The 18127-nt window shown below is 41.6% G+C and overlaps 1 protein-coding gene and 1 non-coding gene across 8 annotated transcripts in view; both read left to right on the top strand.

The window, feature by feature from the left end:
- The window catches only part of arvcfb (ARVCF delta catenin family member b), a 240004-nt gene that overhangs the window by 148401 nt on the left and 73476 nt on the right, over nt 1–18127 (top strand). For all 7 annotated transcript variants that reach the window (XM_061816537.1, XM_061816532.1, XM_061816533.1 and 4 more), the window contains one exon: nt 6812–7452. In XM_061816537.1, coding sequence (XP_061672521.1) covers nt 6812–7452 — 641 coding nt within the window. The remainder of the gene's footprint in view (nt 1–6811; nt 7453–18127) is intronic.
- On the top strand, nt 6480–6552 carry trnat-ggu (transfer RNA threonine (anticodon GGU)). Its single transcript has one exon. It is a non-coding gene; the product is annotated as a tRNA-Thr (tRNA).

Here is an 18127-nt window from a genome sequence, read left to right as displayed (position 1 = left end):
TAGGAGACAGACACACGAACAAGCAACCAAATGAGGTACGTAGTATGAGGGGGTTCAACAGATTGCCCTTTTCGCACAGGCACTTCCATGATGGTAAAGACTCAAACTTGCCACTATTTTTCCCACTTGCTGTTTCAGCACAGTATGTTCCAGGATTTTACTTGGATGTGCTGTATCGTGGAAACAAACCTTTTCTCAACTGAGTGTCCTCATGTCACTCCATTAATTTTCATTGACGTACTACATTTTTCCTTTTTCTTAAACCCGCCGGTGCCCCAAAGAACTTTCCCCATTGTACAAGTCTTGGTTCAACATTTTGTAGATTCAGTCAGCTGTTATGCTTGGCGTACAGAAGAGTGCAGAACACTGCAATGTCCTCCCTCTCAGTAGAAAGTGTAATTATAAAAGCTGGTCTAATCCGTCATTAGGGAGGCCCAATGCCCTCCAGTCTGTTTACTGTGAGGGGAGCGGCCACGCAGTCTCACATGATTTGATATAGTCACAAGTAGAACTTTGTTGGGATGCTGTGTGCAGTAAAACACATCAAAGTATATGCTGGCAAGGAAGGGAGGGTAAGGAAGGTTTTTTTTTTTGTTTTTTTAAAGGGCCAGTCATCCCTGGGAGCAGATATGAAGTGTGAGTTGGAAGTTACTTTGAGGAGAAAAGCAGACAACTATTTGGGGGAAAGTTCCAGCAAAACAACTCAGGGGTTGCAAATAGATCCAGACACAATCGGCAGAAACCTCGCACCAGTTTTCCTACTTGTAGATTTTGTTTGTCATTTAACTTTCAAGGGTTTTTTGCAGTCACATAGAGTCTATATAGTATAGTATAGTATAGTATAGTATAGTATAGTATAGTATAGTATAGTATAGTATAGTATAATATAGTATAGCAGTGTATGTGTGTTTGTGTATCTATATATATATCTATATAGATATATATACTACTTTGCTACTTACGAAATTAATCCATTCCGGAAGTCGTTTCAAAACGTGAAATTTTACTTGTAAATAGCTTAACCCGTTCAATCACAGCCTGTGTAGAGTTTGCATGTTCTCCCCGTGGCTGCGTGTGTTTTCTCCAGGCACTCCGGTTTCCTCCCACATCCAAAAACATGCTACATTAATAGGAGACTCTAAATTACCCCTAAGTGTGATTGTGAGTGGGACTGTTTGTTTCTGTGCCCTATGATTGGCTGGCAACTAGTTCAGTGTGTACCCTGCCTCCTGCCCGTTGACAGCTGCGATATGCTCCAGCACTCCCGTGACCCTTGTGAGGATAAGCAGTTACGAAAGTTTATGGATGAATATATATATATATTTATAAACTGCATATGCGTGTGTGTGTTTGTGTGATAGCGTGATACATTGATAGTCGAGTGTCCAAGGGAAACGAAAAGCATCATGGGTAAAGATGACGTCCGTCCTAGCCAATGAGATGCCAGGAAGAGCCTCTGATGATAGCCAATGGGAGGGCAGCTCAATTGTGCCAAACAAACCAAGTTTCAGGATGCTTATGTTCAGTGGAATTTGGGGGCTGCTAAACCAGCACCTATTTTTGGCTTCCGTATCCTGAATGTTCCTTCGTAACAAGACAAGAAACAATATTTTTCCGAGGAGGCTTTTCATAACCTGAATTTTTCGTTACGAAAGATATTCGTAAATAGAGGTACTACTGTATTAGTCTTATCGTCCCACTGACAGACTGCTGGCAGTATTATGCAGTGCAATTTTTCTCCAATGACAATACACTTTAATACAACAACAATAGTAAATATAACTTTAAATTAATACTACCCTTACAGTTTTAATCATAGATTATCCTTGCACAGGCAGCATTGTTTAATGCTGTGTATTGGACCCCTGTGATTGGTTGCTGTCCAGTTGCAGGTTAACAGTTACCACTGTTAATTTGTCCTTTCTTACCTTTTCCGCATAAGACATGTGACAGGTGTGGCCTGATTTCAATTGTGGTGACACAAAGTACAAACACTCCCAAAAAAAACAAAAAAACAAAATTACATCCAAAATAGGGCTAAATAAATATTCCAGAAGAGGTTTTTTTTTAATCGATAAAACAGTGTTTTTTTTACTTTCCACAAATGATGTTTTTCTAACTAGACACAGTTCTTTGACAATGCATGAATGTGTTTTAGTTATTTATCCCATCCCGTTTGTGCATTGAAATGGAAAACAGACATTAGTGAACATGCATGTACCTCCAATTTGTTTCTTCTATTTATATTCAGATTGTTTTTGTTTTTCCACTCTTTCCATTCAACAATCATTAAAATTCATGCAGTTGTCCTGGAGTGTGTATGCATTCACATTTCCCTGTCGGTGTGCGACAGCACATTCAATAGCGATAAAAATAACTCAAATTGTGTCCCATACAGTACATTATTTCGGCCATCATCCAGCATTGTCTTCCTCCGAGAAGACTCTTTGAAATAAAAAACTGTGAAATTGGAGTAAACACTCAGTTGGGCCAATAAGAAGTGCATTCTTGCTCCCTCCTCTGTACATAAACTAATGAGAGTTGTGGCAGACCACACATTTTTACTAGCCTGCAAATAGCGAACCAACTTCAAGTGGGAGGAGTAGGTCATTACCCCTAAAAAAAAGTTGTAACTGTTCTTATTGATAACACCACCCAAAAAATAAGAATCCTAACGAAGAATTAAAGAAGATAGACATTTCTGAAATCCTCATTGAGATACATCATGACAATTGTAATTGGGCAAAGTTGGGTGATTATTAAGAGGTGTCAGGAGGTTCCAGGACTGGTGTCATAAGAGGTCATTTAAAATCAAAACCACAGGCATTTCCCCTCGAGTTTTAGGCACTTTCCCAGCCTTCTCTGCCAGTCCCGAATGCATTTGTGGAAGGAGTCTTCGAGTATCCCTGGCGGTTCCGTCATCACGGCCATGCTGATGTCGTCACATCTTCATAACAGATCTCCTTCATAAAACAATGACACAGAGTATATTTGGATGAGTCGGGAGGGTGCTCACAGCAATGTTGTTCTTGGCCAGGGACTGTCAGATGCTGAGGGCGTTGAATACGTTCTCACGGTCAGCCGAAAGTTAATCTGCCACAACTCTCACCTCACACACTGAACAAAGCAAAAATCGCATATCCTTGTATATTTTCCAGTTGATCATCTTACAGACCTTGAAAGGGAAATATACAGTATGTTTTGTGAAACAGTCCTGGAACTTTTCACCCTCTAAAGTCAATCCATCCGAGTGTTTGCAATGCTGCAGTTGGCTGACACTCACACATCCCTTCAACTCTAGGTGACCAAGGTGGTTAGAACTGTTACCTGCTGCACCTACCACCCAGTACCAGTGACAGAGGGCTTGGTAGTGGAGTCCAGGCCCACCACCAGGACACCCACACCAGTCTCCAGCTTCACCAATGCTTTATCTGACACAGACCCAGTAAAGGATGCCGGAGCCTGTGTGATTTTTTTTTTTGTGTATCTCGCTATCCTGCCTGCTTAACATATTTTGAAACAAAACCAATAATGTTTTACTTCTGCCATCTTTGCTAAACAAGCTGCACATTATGAACAGACTTCACGTTTTAAAAACCTGAATTGCTACTTTATTCTATCACGTCATTACCATTCAAGCACCCCAAAGAAGTCAATGCCACAAAGGTTGTGAAACATTTTACAGTCCTGTAAAGTGAATAGTTTGGCGCCTGTAGCATTTCCCTCCCTTTTTATGTTGCTTAACAGTAAGGGCTAGTGTCTATCTACTTTTGACTCTTTCACAGCACAGTTTATATTTTCCAAGCACTGTACAACATACACTTTTTGGTAAATGAACTTTTGTTTGCACTTCCTCATCTCCATGAAATATGTAAGAAGTTTTGGGAAGGTTTTCAAACTAAGATATCCAGTAATCCCTCGTTTTCGCGGTTAATGAGGACCAGAACCCCCCGCGAAATGTGAAAAACCATGAAATAGGACCACCGCCCAGCCACACACAAACAGGGAATTTTCATGTTTTTTTTTTTTTTTTTTGCTGTATTGTTCCACATGTTGCGCTGGGGACGCGCCTTGTATCAATCCGCCTCACTTAAATATAGTACCTAATGTAAGTCGATCTGGCTTTTTTTGGGGGAGGTGAAAAAAAAAACCACGATGCACTGAATCTGTAATAGGTGATCCGCGAAGTAGAGAGGGATTACTGTACATCAAATAGTTAAGGAGCCCTATCTAGTTGTAGCCTTGCAAACTGGGTAAAGGTCTATGTTAGTGTTTCAAAGTAATTGTTGCTAGAATGGCCAAGGATCCAAATAACAGGCATTCTTTGTCCCTTTATCTCCAGTGAGCTCAACACAAATTAGACACGAGAAATAGAGTACCTACTTAAAAATGAAATAAAAACACTCTGTAATTCCCCAACAGGAATAGTTTTGACAATCATCTGCTACCTTCTTAGCGCCGACCGAATAAACCCTGAACCAAGAGGATAAAGGGAGCTTTTCCTTTGAAGGTCGCACACTTAATTCAAAACAAGCAAGTCGGCTTTTTAATTTAACCTTTTCCAAGCCAAGGCAGAATAGCAGCCGAACCACATTCCTGAAATGAGCTTCATGATAATACTTGGAATTGGAATTTACTCAAGTCAACGAAGCATGTAGCATCTACAGTATGCTGTTTTAGTATCAACATTAATGAGGGTACAAAAACTAATGTTTTTTTTTTCAGTGCACCATCATTTTTTTTGTATTCATTGCTTGTGGTCACTCGGTTTTAGTTCTAAATTATGTTGATTAAAAAATAGAGAGCATATAATAATCACAATTAATGGGACCAATTTTGAACCATAAATGCATTACAACCAAATGCTGGAACATTTCAGGCCACTGTCTTGGAAAGAAATTCCGACTAGACTCTGACTCTAAACTCTGAGACGTATTAAATGAAATGCACACATAACAGCCCCGCTGCAGAGCACAGTTTATATTAATCAACATTATTAATTTGGAGATTACGTTATAGCTGGGAATGAAATAGTAAATTATTGATCTCTTCACTATTCACTTGGCAGAAAATTGTTTTTGTATCCTGAATAAGACGGATAATGAGGTTTGTTCGCTTTCTTTTGAGCCAGACTCAGAGGAAGACCAATTGTGTAGCTCAGAGATAAAGTGAGTGTGAGAGACAGCTCCATGGTTTGTTTATCATGATAATACATTTCTGAATAACACGTTCTGCTCTACTGCCTCAAGAGATGAAGGATTCAAGTTCTACTGGTGCTGTAACACTCAGATGTCTCTCTTTCATCACATCTCAAGACAAGAGCCAAACAATGTTACTTTCTTAATGGAAGCAATGGTTTTTGTCAAGTTGTCTTAAAAAAACAGAACATTTTTATAGCACATATACTGTTGAAAATAAATTTGAATTATAAAAGTGTGTTTGAAAAATGTTTAAATAATCTGCAATTAGGTTAATCTGTGCGTGCTGAACTTTGTTCACTTTACACTTTCATAATTTCATAATTAACTGGTGTATTAAACTCAGTTGTGTCACAGGCCGCATTGTAGTAAAAGTCTCCCCCAGAGGGCTGTTATGAGTGTGAAATCATCTAAATGTTGAATCTCCCCATATTTGAAAGAAACTGATGGAACTCATTTTAAAATCATAAGTCAAGGATAATAATTTTTAATTATTGCTCAAGTAACTGTTAAAAGAGGCTTGGGAACAAAATAAATGCTTTTGTTTTTATTCCCAACACTGATGATGCAGTGGTACACACGCCTGACTTTGGTGCGGGCATCTTGGGGTCGATTCGCGCTCAGTGATGGTTTTCATATGTGCCCTGTGACTGACGGGGAACCAGTTCAGGGTGTGGTTCGTCTTTTGCTCAAAATTAGTTGGGATAAGCTCCAGGACTACTACAACCCTGATAGGATAAGCAGCTTGGAAAATGGATGGATTTAAGGTCACAAACTGCAAAGAGCCCGACAGTTGTGATCTCCCTTTCTATTTCCTCCCAATATTTTTTCTTTGCGGTCAGGCCATCTGAAACATTCAGGTCAAGGCAGCTGCTGCAACGATTGTCAAGTGTCTTACTGTAACACCGCGCCTCTACGGCAACTTGCTGAGAGCAATAAAAGCTTCGTGTAATAAACTATGTTGGATAGTAGGATAAGCAGTGTGGAAAATGGATGGATGGAAGACTGTTTTTTCAATACCACAACATTATTAGTTATTGCATATGACAATTTAAAATTTTGGTACAGATTTTAGCAAGAATCATGGAAGAATCAAGTTGATGTACATGATTTGCTTTCACGGGCCTCATAAAATGATGTGGCAGGCTGGATTTGGCCCCTGATCCTTGAGTTTGACAGCAGTGATCTATACACAAGCATTGACCCTTTTTTACTTGTATCTTTTTCTGCATGGTATTCCAGTTGCGTTTTAAAGGACTTATATTCAGAGGGGAGCATGGAGGCCCCGTAGCTCAGTGGTTAGAGCACTGGTTTGGTAAACCAGAGGTTGTGGGTTCGTATCCCACTGGGGCCTCAACTCCCTGAGAAGGGTTGCGTCAGGAAGGGGATCCGGCGTAAAAATTGTGCCAAACATATATATGCGTTCATCTGAGATGACACGCTGTGGCGACCCCGAAAGGGAAAAGCCGAAAGAAACACACACACACACATTCAGAGGGGAGCATAGTTTTCATGAAGTCTAATACTAAAAAATAATGGCTTCAGTGTGCTTGGGTGCAAAATTATAGTATCTGTCCAACTGTCTTGAGAGGTGTGTCTGATATCCTCCGCAGGTGACCAAAATGGTGAAGACGGTGACCACTCGAACTGTGCGACAGGTTCCTCTTGGCCCTGATGGCTTACCCATGCCTGAAGGATCATCCCCATTGGGAAGTTACACCGACTCCATTGACCGGCGCTACATCAAGAACGGTGGCGATCGTTTCATCACCCCTCAAGCCTCATCCACCTTGACGCGCTCCTACAACAACTCCTATAATGATTCCTTTGCTGAAACGCCAGAGAGTCAGTACATTCGCCAGTACGGTCTACATGATGGCTACACTGATTTGACGGACAACTATGGCAGCCTGTCACGAGGCATCCACTTCCGTCCACCTCGCTACCCCTACATGCCCAATAGCTATCGGCCCGAGAACAGCTACACACTGCCTATTCGTAAGGATGACTATGGCCACGTGGCCCAACCCCAGGTGCCTATGGGTACCAGCACTGTGGACCTGAATCGCTCCCAGCCTGAGCGCTTTCAGGCCGAACCATATGGCCTGGAAGATGATCGCCGCAGCTTTGGCCCGGAGGATGAGGAGCCATATGAGCTCGAGCCTGACTATTCTACTGCTCACCGACGCACACTAAAAGGAGCCAACCGGGGACGGACCCACAGAGAACCACTTCGTGATGGGCCGAGAGTCAGGTGAGGAGAACTCCATAACATGGTAGTGATCTCCCTTTAGTGTGAGTCATATAACTCGTAGCCTACTTTTTGTATTGTAATAGATTTTGTTTTACAGGTTTTGTGGAGTGATGAAGTACATTTAGGCGCGTTTCAAAGCTCTACTGAGTGTACTAATTGATCAGTCAGGGATTGGGCAAGACAACTTTCGTTCCCAAGAATGTCAAATATTTTAGTATGTATGTATGTATTATTGACGACTGGTTAGCATATCTGCCTGACACTTCTGAGGGCCTGGGTTCAAATCCCAACTCCACTGTGGAGTTTTGCATGTTCTTGCTGTGCCTCCATGGGTTTTCTCCAGGTACTCTGTTTTCCCATCACATCCCGAAAACATGCTGCATGCATGTTGACTGAAAATTCTAAATTGCCCTTAAGTGAATGTGACTGTGAATAGTTGTTTGTCTATATGTACCCTGCTGACCAGTTCAGGGTGTACTCCTCTTGTCACCCAGAGTTAAGTGAGATAGATAGGTGCTAGCGCACCCTGACCCTGATAAGCATTTTGAAAAATTGATGGATGGATGGATGGATCATTGATGACTGTCTTCACCATATTCTACCCCATATTTAATGCCTTAGAAATTTTGTACCCTTTTATGATTGATGCCTTTGAACAATGACATTCTGATGATTCTGTGAAGGACCACGTCTTGTACTGAAAAATATGAGTACATACATGTGAGAAAAAACATTAGGGCTGTACAATTATTTTTAATCAGGATTATTTTTGATGAATATCAATTATTATTATTATGGGCTAAAATATTTTTTTTACTGGCTCCGTAGTTTGCAGTGCAAAATGGCACTAAATAATATAAAATGATGGTAAATAGTAAATAGACTGCACTTATGTAGCGTTTTATCTACACTATCACAGTGCCCGAAGTTCTTTACAGAGCCCCACATTACCTAATAATAAAGAATTCAATCTTACCAAGGCTTAAATAAATCTACTATTACAAAGTACAATCATGAATTGTAACTTAATGGAGGCAAACACAGTTAATGTCTAAAACGCAATTTTCATTAGACTGATAGCACAAACATTTCATGACCATTGGTCAATTATGCACAGTCACAAACTGCAAAGAGCCCGACAGTTGTGATCTCCCTTTCTATTTCCTCCCAATGTTTTTTCTTTGCGGTCAGGCCATCTGAAACATTCAAGTCAAGGCAGCTGCTACAACGATTGTCAAGTGTCTTACTGTAATACCGCGCCTCTACGGCAACTTGCTGAGAGCAATAAAAGCTTCGTGTAATAAACTATGTTGGATAGTAGGATAAGCAGCGTGGAAAATGGATGGATGGAAGACTGTTTTTTCAATACCTCAACATTATTAGTTATTGCATATGAAAATTTTAAACGTTGGTACAGATTTTAGCAAGAATCATGGAAGTCGATGTACATTATTTGTTTTCATAGGCCACATAAAATGACATGGCAGGCTGGATCTGGCCCCAGGTCCTTGAGTTAGACAGCTGTGATCTATACACAAGCATTGACCCTTTTTTACTTGCTGGGGGTATGGTGGATTGCCTGGAAAACATTGTAGTTTGTGCATGAGTGTTGCAGGGTGACAAGGAAGGGGAGGGTGAGATAATCGCCTAGGCAATGATGATTGGCTAAGGTACAGTAAGATTACGCCTTCACCCAATCAGAGAAATTAGCTGGGTTGGTGTTTACAGCACATAGCGAGTGAGGAGGACTCATCCAGACTCCGGTGGGAAGACTGTCACGTCCCATCGGAAACGAGAGTAGGACCCAAATGCAGGAACTCGGAAGACGCAAGGTAGTTCAAGAAGAGACACATTTATTATATGCAGAGGTAGGGGATCGAGCAGGCAGTCCGGTGCAGCAGCGGTAGTTGGGACGTTGGGGGAGGAGAGCAGATGAGCGGGCAGGCAGGAGTCGGTACACGGGAGCACAATCAACGCAGGCAGAAGTATCGAAGGAGTCAGGCTTACAAGGTTGGTCGGAGAACGGACGAAGGTCGGTACACACAGGTTCGATCAGGGATACCGGAGCACACGAATGGGACATGAAGATCATACGAACTCGCGCCGGCCCCGTTGTCATCGCGGTCATATAAATCCATAGCATAATCAGGCTGCATGAGGCGCAGGTGTGCACCTTCCAATCAGCGCACCTGCGCGGACACCCGCACAGCTCGTGCTGAAGCGGCAGGATCATGACAAAGACGACACTTGCCAAATGGAGATTCAGACACTACATTAACCTCATTGAGGTGAAAGGTAAAAATGTGCGTGTCAAGTGTGGGCAAGCTGGTCTTCAAACCACAGAGGAACAGACTCTCTGACGTCTGACTTCTGACGTCAAGTTTGAGAAGCTGTTTCTCCTACGATACAAAATATTGACATGACTGGGTTGGCTTGGTGGATGTTTGGAGAGAGGAATCCATGCATGTTAAGAGTTGGATTTAACAAATCCATTAACATTTTCTCTTCACTGTAAACACGAGTTGCAATAAATTCAAACGTCTGTGTGGGTACCTGTTTTTTGCTGTCCTGCTCTATGCATCTGGCTTGTGCGTGTGGGTGGGGGATGTAATGCACTAGTTACTTTTGCTGGTAACTAGTTACTTTTAGAGTGGAGTAACTCAATTAGTAACTCAGTTGGGAGAAATAACTAGTAAATATAACTAATTACTTTTTCAAAGAAACGTGTCCGTGTAACGTGCTCATTGAACATACGCGGAATTCAAGACACCTTGTGGTCGATACTCTGTGCACTCCAAGGGGTAACCAAAGCGACATTCCAATTGACAAACACAGCGTACTACTCGCTAATCAGAAGGTGCATCCTGAATGATAGTTATCAATTAATTTACCTGGTGTTAATCTGCTACTGTAGATAATCACTTCATAATGGCAGATAAGGTTCGTAAAATGTTCAACATTTTTATTCTCTGACCTTTTATCATGCCAGCCAAAATTACAATCATGATTAAAGTTTAATTACATGTGCAGTCCTAAAAATCCTACAAGAACATCTAAACTTTTTCGGGTTGATTAAGGCACTTTAAATAGGCGCAGGGATATGATGGGTTCAATCCATCCACCCATCCATTTTCTTCGTCGCTTACGCTCACGAAGATCGCGGGGAGTGCTGGAGCCTATCCCAACTGTCAACGAGCAGGAGGTGGGGTACACCCTGAACTGGTTGCCTGCCAATCGCAGGGTACATGGAGACAAACAGTCATACTCACAATCACACCTAGGGGCAATTTAGAGTGTCCAATTACTGTTGCATTTTTTTGGAATCTGGGAAGAAACCGGAGTACCCGGAGAAACCCACGCTTTACCAGCTGATCCATCGTGCCGCCCCTGATGGCTTCTATCCAAAATGAAATTGAATGTGAATGGGCACACTCAAATTCATACACACACGCACACGCACGCACACACACCACATTAACATCATTTGTCATCATTGATTTAATTTGTTGTTTCTCACAATCTCATGCTCTTTGTGTTTAATCCAGATCAGTTTAATTGCTCGAACCTCTGCTTTTTGGTTCAAGATTTAGTGTGTGTGTCTCATTACGGGTTGGTTCATTCTGAACACAGCGACATCCCCAGTTTAAGAAGGTGTGCACACTTGTCCACCCACATTATGTCAGTTGTTTGGGTTTATTTCCCCCTCTCAAAATGATTTTATCAATAATAATAGTAAAAAAAAAATGCTGCTGCCATTCCAACAGTAGGATAAAGACTTTCTTTATTTCCATTGTAGACAAAGGTTTTTGACCGTATGATCACTGCATCTACAAAAAGTGAAAATGGAAAAAAATGAACAAAAAATAAACATTGTCCCGTCTTGCAGCTATTACAGCTATCTTGTAAGTTGTTAAGTGTGTGTCTGTGGAAAATGTTTTATTCATCCAATAGCACATTTGACCCGAGAGAAGGCCTAATGACGAGCTGTTTTTTTTATTTTTAGTTCATCCTAAAGGTGTTTGATGGGCTTATGGTCAGGCTTGCATATTTTATCATGGGCCTTGTTTTGGCCTTTGCTGTACTGTAATGCTGGAACAGACAATGGCGTTCCCCAAACTTCTATATATCTGGAAGCATATACTGTACTTCTCCAACATTTCTCGGTAAAATGAATCATTAAGGTTTAGTGGTGAAATTAGTGGTCTCGTCCACTGGTCCCCAACCACAGAGAGATTGAACAAAGACCTATTTTCTTAATGATTAGAGTTTGTCAGAGGTTTTAACTTTAAAACCTAGTCCATCTGCCTGTGCCTCTGCACACATCAAACTGTTTTTTTTGGTCATTCGATTTAAAAAAAGTAAGCCCACAAGTTAGCAAAAATGTTAAAAAAAAAGCAATAATGAAAAAAAAGGTCTTCCTTGGAAAATGGAAAAAGTCAAATGATGTAAAAAAAAAAAAGAACCTACAACTACTAGGGAAGAAGGGTGAAACTGGCAATATCACCAGACCTACTTTAAATATGGTTTTGTTCCTACAGGTGATTGTCATACAACAAACTTGCTCTGCATAATAAGCGGTGAGAGTCTCACAAATGAGGCAGTGAAATCCTGAAGATGGCCGATTAAGCACTGAATACTCTGCTTACACTTCCAATATCCTATCTTTGTGAAGTGTGATTTTCTGAAATGACAGTGACCAACCCTTACCTGAGCCGCCCCCTCATTGTGGAAGGGGGGGGTTTACTTGTCCCGTCGATCCTCAGAGGAACAATAATTTGCCTGGTTCTTTATACCCCGGCTAGTGTCTCCCATGGCAAATGTCCTAACTGAGGATCCTGACAAAGCATGACTCATAAACCTCATATGATGATGACTATAAATGGACGTAAGTTTATCTTCCCCTGACGTGGGTCACTGGGACAACCTCTCTGGAGCCAGGCCTGGAGTTGTGGGGCTTGAAGGCGAGCGCCAGTGGACAGACCCACAACCGCAGGCCCAGGCTGGGCACAGGCCTAAGAGGTAAACATGGGTCCCCTTTCCTATAGGCTCACCACCCGTGGGAGAAGCTAAAGGGGTCGGGTGCATAATGAGCTCGGTGGCAACTAAAGGTGGTCTGATCCCCTGCTACAGAAATTGGCTCAAGGGACATGGAAGGTCACCTTTTTGTTATTAAGAGATCACATTTGTCTGAGGTCGAGATGTTCCATCTAGATATAGTCAAAGTTACCTTTTCACAATCTGGGCTCTACAACCAGTCGGACTTTTTTTCTTTCTGGAGTTGCCCATGATGAGAGGCACTGACCAGATGTGAGCATACTTGCTGCCACGACATGCACCGACTACCTTACGGCCACAGCTCCGGTCGGCTGCTTCATCATTAGCGGCACGGACCGTGGTCCTCTCAAACTCAATCTCCTCTGCCTCCCTTGGGATGTGGGTGAGGTTCTGTCGGAAGTGGGAGTTGAAGTTCCTCCTGACAGGATTCTACAAGACGTTCTCAACACACCCTCACAATGTGTTTGGGTCTGCCAGGTTGAACCGGCATCTTCCACCACCATCAGAGCCAGCTCGCCACCAGCTGATGTTTGGTTGACAGCTCCGCCCCTCACTTCACCTGTGTGCACCAGATGCGGCTGCAATTCCGATGATATGATCACAGTCGATCATCTTTTCATTTTTATTTTTTATTTTTTTATTTAATTTGGTCCGAACATTATTTCCCGATGTCAAAGCATTTACTTTTAATTACCTTTCAGAAGGCCACTGAGAGCTTACATAAAGGCATCAGTTGTACCCTTTCAGTAAAGAAGGAAGGCAGGTCAATTCTTTTTCATTTATCTCTGCCTCGACTATGCTGCTCACACAAGTGACAGTCTCCTTTAGCTTTTTCCCCTGACCCACCAGTTATCTGCCTGTGACTAAATCTCACTGCAATTTCCCTCACCCATCTTTTATACGTGAGTCAGTGTGTGTTTCCACAGCCATGGTTCTACATACAGTATGTGTGTGCGCGTGTGTATGTATTTGTGTGTGTCCTCATGCCAGTGTGATAAATAGATGTTTTTGAACTGGGTCAGACTATTGGGATGTCCACAAGGCAATCTCCAATGGCTCATTTCTCCTTGGGCAACCTGCACCTGGCCACCTGCATCTTCAGATCGTGGCCACTCACACATTTCTTAATTGAGAGTTGGGTTGTCTAATTCTAGTCAAGTAGTCTTTATGGGATGGCCTATGGAGGTGATCAGTCACCTGCCAGCTCCTCCTCCTCTTCCTCACCCTTACCACCACCCGTGCCCCCCACCTCTTCCGGCATCCTGTCTAAAGATTTCCTCAGAGAGCTGCATACTCTGTGTGATACTTTGCTTCCTGTTTATCATGTTTGATCTTACCCTCAAGAATCTGGTAAATAATAAAAAATGTTTTCTGTCAGGCCACTGATGGTGTAGTGGTACTCAGGGCTGGCTTTGGTGGAGTGAGCGTGAGATTTATTCCCCCTTAGTGATGGTGTTGGTATGTGCCCTGCGACTGACTGGTGACCAGTTCAGGGTGTAGTCCACCTTTTACCAAATGTTAGCTGGGATAGGCTCCAGCACTCCCGCAACCCTTGTGGGGATAAGCAGCTCAGAAAATTGATGTGGTAATTTTCTATTTCTATTCAGAATAATGAAATTGGCCACTAGTGATTGTGAGTAATCAGTACTGCAGAGAGTTGGGTGAAAGTAGGGAGGGGAGTAGACAAATATTCCAGGTTGGCTAATTTGTTGTCATATTAGCTACTGGTAGGCCAAGGAAAAGATTTACTATCGAAATCCCTCAAATGCCCACGAATACCGTAGAGATGAAAACATTACACAATTTGTTATCCTTTCAAGTTCTTCTTCTTTCCCTAGACATACCAAGGGTCATAGGCAGTTTTTTTTTTTATTTTATCATTGGATGGCAAAAGTAATTAATAGGAGCATCACAAAGGTGTGATTCATTAAAGATTAATATATTTGTTATTAAATTACGGAGTTAACTTAGCCCCACTACACTGCATTGTAGCTACATGAACTCTAACAATATAGCAATTTATATTGATTGTAAAGAACTATCCAGTTTAGTCAACCCTCATACAGTAGATAAATCTTTCCTTTAAGGATGGACTATAGGTACACAATAGGATCGGATGGTGCATTGTCTTACATGAGAATTAATACGTAGTACCGCTTAAGGCTCCCTCACGGGACCCACCATTTTATGACTGTACAGGCTTTTTCGGATGTGGTGGCCCTCCATTAACCATCTCAAGCTCCATACAACTGAAACCTCTTAGGTAGCAGAGCATGTATCACAGTAAATACAGAGAATTGAAACCTAGTCCTTTTGTATATCTGAAGACACTGCCAATTCTGCTTTTCCTGAGATTAAATTTGGGGCGCCAAAATTTAGCTTTATGCATGACCGCAAGCCTTTGGTGCATCTTGCATTGAGAGGTTCCTAGGAAAAAAATAAGCAAAGCAAACACATTTATTTCTATAGCAGATTTCACACACAATGCATCTTATATGATTAAAACAATTCAAATACAAAAATAGACAGCCTTTTCAGGAGGCCCCATCGCTCAGTGGTTAAAGGATTGGTTTGGTAAACTAGGGGTGCTGGGTTCGTATCCCACAGGGGCCTCCACTTCCTGAGAAGGGTTGTGTCAGAAAGGACATCCGGCATAAAAAAACAAACAAACAAATATGTGTGTTCATCTGAGATGACACGTTGTGGCAACCCCGAAAGGGACAAGCCGAAAGAAACTTGCTAACTATTTAAAACAGCTTTTACTGCAAGACATCACTGACAAGTGGAAGTACTCTAAAAGGCATGAGAAAAAAACTTTTTAGTCTGGATTTGAAAACACACTTGCGTCTGATGGTAACTCTGTTGCCAATTTATTCCATTTTCTGTGCAGCATAATAGCTAAATGCTGCTTCACCATGCTGTTTGTTTTGGATTCTGCAGTCCACTATTTGATCCGAGTCAGTCAATATGACCCCTACTGTATTTGTATTTCATTAGCATTTCTTTAATGTATTCAGGGCCTAAACCATTTAGTGATTTATAGACCAGTAGCAGAACTTTAAAATCAATTCTAACGCTGACTGCAAGCCAGTGTAAATACTTTAGAATTGGAGTTATATGCTCTTATCTCTTTGTTCTGGTAAGAACCTGAGCTTCAGCATTCGTAACGGGCTGAAGCTGTTTAATGCTCTTTTTAGGGAGCTCAGTCAGAAGACCATTACAATAGTCAAGTCTACTTGGGATCAGAGCCTGGATGAGCTTCTACTGGTCTGCTTGACACATGCAAGCCTTCACTCTAGATATATATTTAAAAAAACACCCACATCTTAAAATGGCTGCCTGCTGCTCACCAGTTGTTTTTCAACAGTTGCTTTCTTTTTTATAATGCATTCCCCTTTCTTTAATGTACCTTTTATTTATTTATTTTTTAGTAAACCTGTTTGCTTCCTAAATCAAACACTTTCTTTCCAACAATCTCTCTCCTGGTGGCACGTTAAAGGTTGGTTAGCACTTCTGCCTCACAGTTCTGAGGACCAGGGTTCAAATCTCCGCCCGACCTGTGTGGCGTTTGCATATTCTCCCGTGCCTACAGATGTTTTCTCCGGATACTCCGGTTTCCTCCCACATTCCAAAAACGTACGTGGTAGGTTGACTGAAGACTCTAAAGTGCCTGTAGGTGTGAATGTGAGTGTGAATGGTTATTGGTTCACACTTTTCATCACCAGAAAGGTCCCTTTCCCACTTGCTGCATGAAAACTGTGACTTGGTTTTATGTAGAGCAATTGCCTTGAAGTAAACTCTGATTGAGATGACAAATAAATTTGATTTCACAACTACTGACCTCTACGAATGAAATACTGTTGTATATGGTTAAAAATAATTTCAATAAATTCATAAAAACAAATTTGTTTTTTACCATAATTTGATACACTGTTGCTGCCATGTTTAGCATCTGCAAAGAATTCTCGGAAAGTTTAATGTAGAAGGAATGTTGTAAAATTGTTACGTTCTTACTCTCTGCAGAGCTAAACTAGCCACTTGAAAACAATTTAACTTCAGTGAAAAGAATTAAAAAGGCGACACTGTGTCGCTTTGGGATGCAATTTAAAATCAGGACGAAATGCAATAGAAAAAGTAAGCATTCAGAGAGTTTGGTTTGGTTATCTAGTGAGAGTAGTAGATCACGGCTTGATGAAGCCAACAGAACCACATCTTCTGAAAAAAAGTAGAGATGCAACACTGAGGCCATGAATCTGGACTCCTCTCTGCCTTGACTGCGCCTAAAAATTCTGTCCATAACAGCTATGAACAGAATCAGTGATAAAGAGCAGCCTTGGCGGAGTCCAACCCTCACCAGAAATGAGTCCGACTTACTGCGGACCAAATTCTGACATTGTTCATACAAGGACCGAACAGCCCATCATTGGCGAGCAGTCGCTAAAAATACAGTACACAACTAAAGATGACCAACTCGAGTTTCTTTGCACTAGTCATCTTCATCCTCATTTCTTGTTTCTTCCTTTCCTTATTTGCCTGATCACCCTCCGGCTCAACCTGAAATGAACAGCATTCGGTGCTGCCAGGGGCTTCTACTCCTAAAAACTACAGCAGGCGTCAGGCACATTCTGGATATTTAACGTCACTACCAAGAATGCACTGTGATTAAAAAACAATGGCGGCCTATTTTGAAATTACTATTTGTAAAAATACATAAATCTGGGAATGATTATCAAATGTATCTTATTGTGTCACTTACTTATTGTGTTATTCTTATTATGTTACTCAATTCGAAAGAGATCATATCTCCCAAGCATGTAGTTGAAAACACCCATCCATCCATTATCCAAGCCACTTAACCTCACAAGAGTCACAGGAAATAGAGTCTATCCCAGCTACCTTTGAGCAAAAGGCAGACTACACTCTGAACTGGTCAGCAGTCAGTCGCAGGGCAGATACCAACATCATCACTGAGTGGGAATCAATCCCACGCTGCTCACACCAAAGGCAGGTGTGTGTACCGCTACACTATCAGTGACTCTTCATTGAAAACAGTTAGCTTTAAATAAAGTTGGTTTCATTAGGCTCAGCTGGGAAAATAATTATGAACCCAGTCTGTGCTTAATATGTATAATAAACTCAACAGAGATGAGAAACAACAGATCCCACAAAGCATGCACATTTATTTAACTTAGTTTCTATATCGTATGCTAATAATTTGGAACCGTGTTTATCCATTTTGCCTGTAAATTGCCACTTGAAGAAGATCACTCATGCATCTGTTGACGAGTCCAGACACAAATAACCTATTTAACAGCCTTATCAACATGAAGAGAATGATCTACTGTAATCATTCTAGAGCCAAAAGCCCACAGCCCTTTCACATCCTGCTGAATACACCCCTGTGTACACACAGTGGCGCCAATTTAAATGCAAATCCTGACATTCCCATCACTCAGCCGCATGATGTCTGCTTTACCAAAAGCCCGGTCATTTCATCCAAGATCTTGGTAAAACTGAGAGCTGTGGAACTGTTCATCTCATCTATGTTTAAAATATGGGGAAACGAAGTTGAAAACGGCGGCGAGCGATATTGTGTGCTCAAAAGACTCGAGTGAATCAT

The sequence above is a fragment of the Syngnathoides biaculeatus genome, chromosome 4 (genome assembly GCF_019802595.1).
Source record: "Syngnathoides biaculeatus isolate LvHL_M chromosome 4, ASM1980259v1, whole genome shotgun sequence".
NCBI classification, from domain to species: domain Eukaryota; kingdom Metazoa; phylum Chordata; class Actinopteri; order Syngnathiformes; family Syngnathidae; genus Syngnathoides; species Syngnathoides biaculeatus.
Note: the sequence above shows the minus strand (reverse complement) of the source record. Positions and strands in the feature narration are given on the sequence as shown.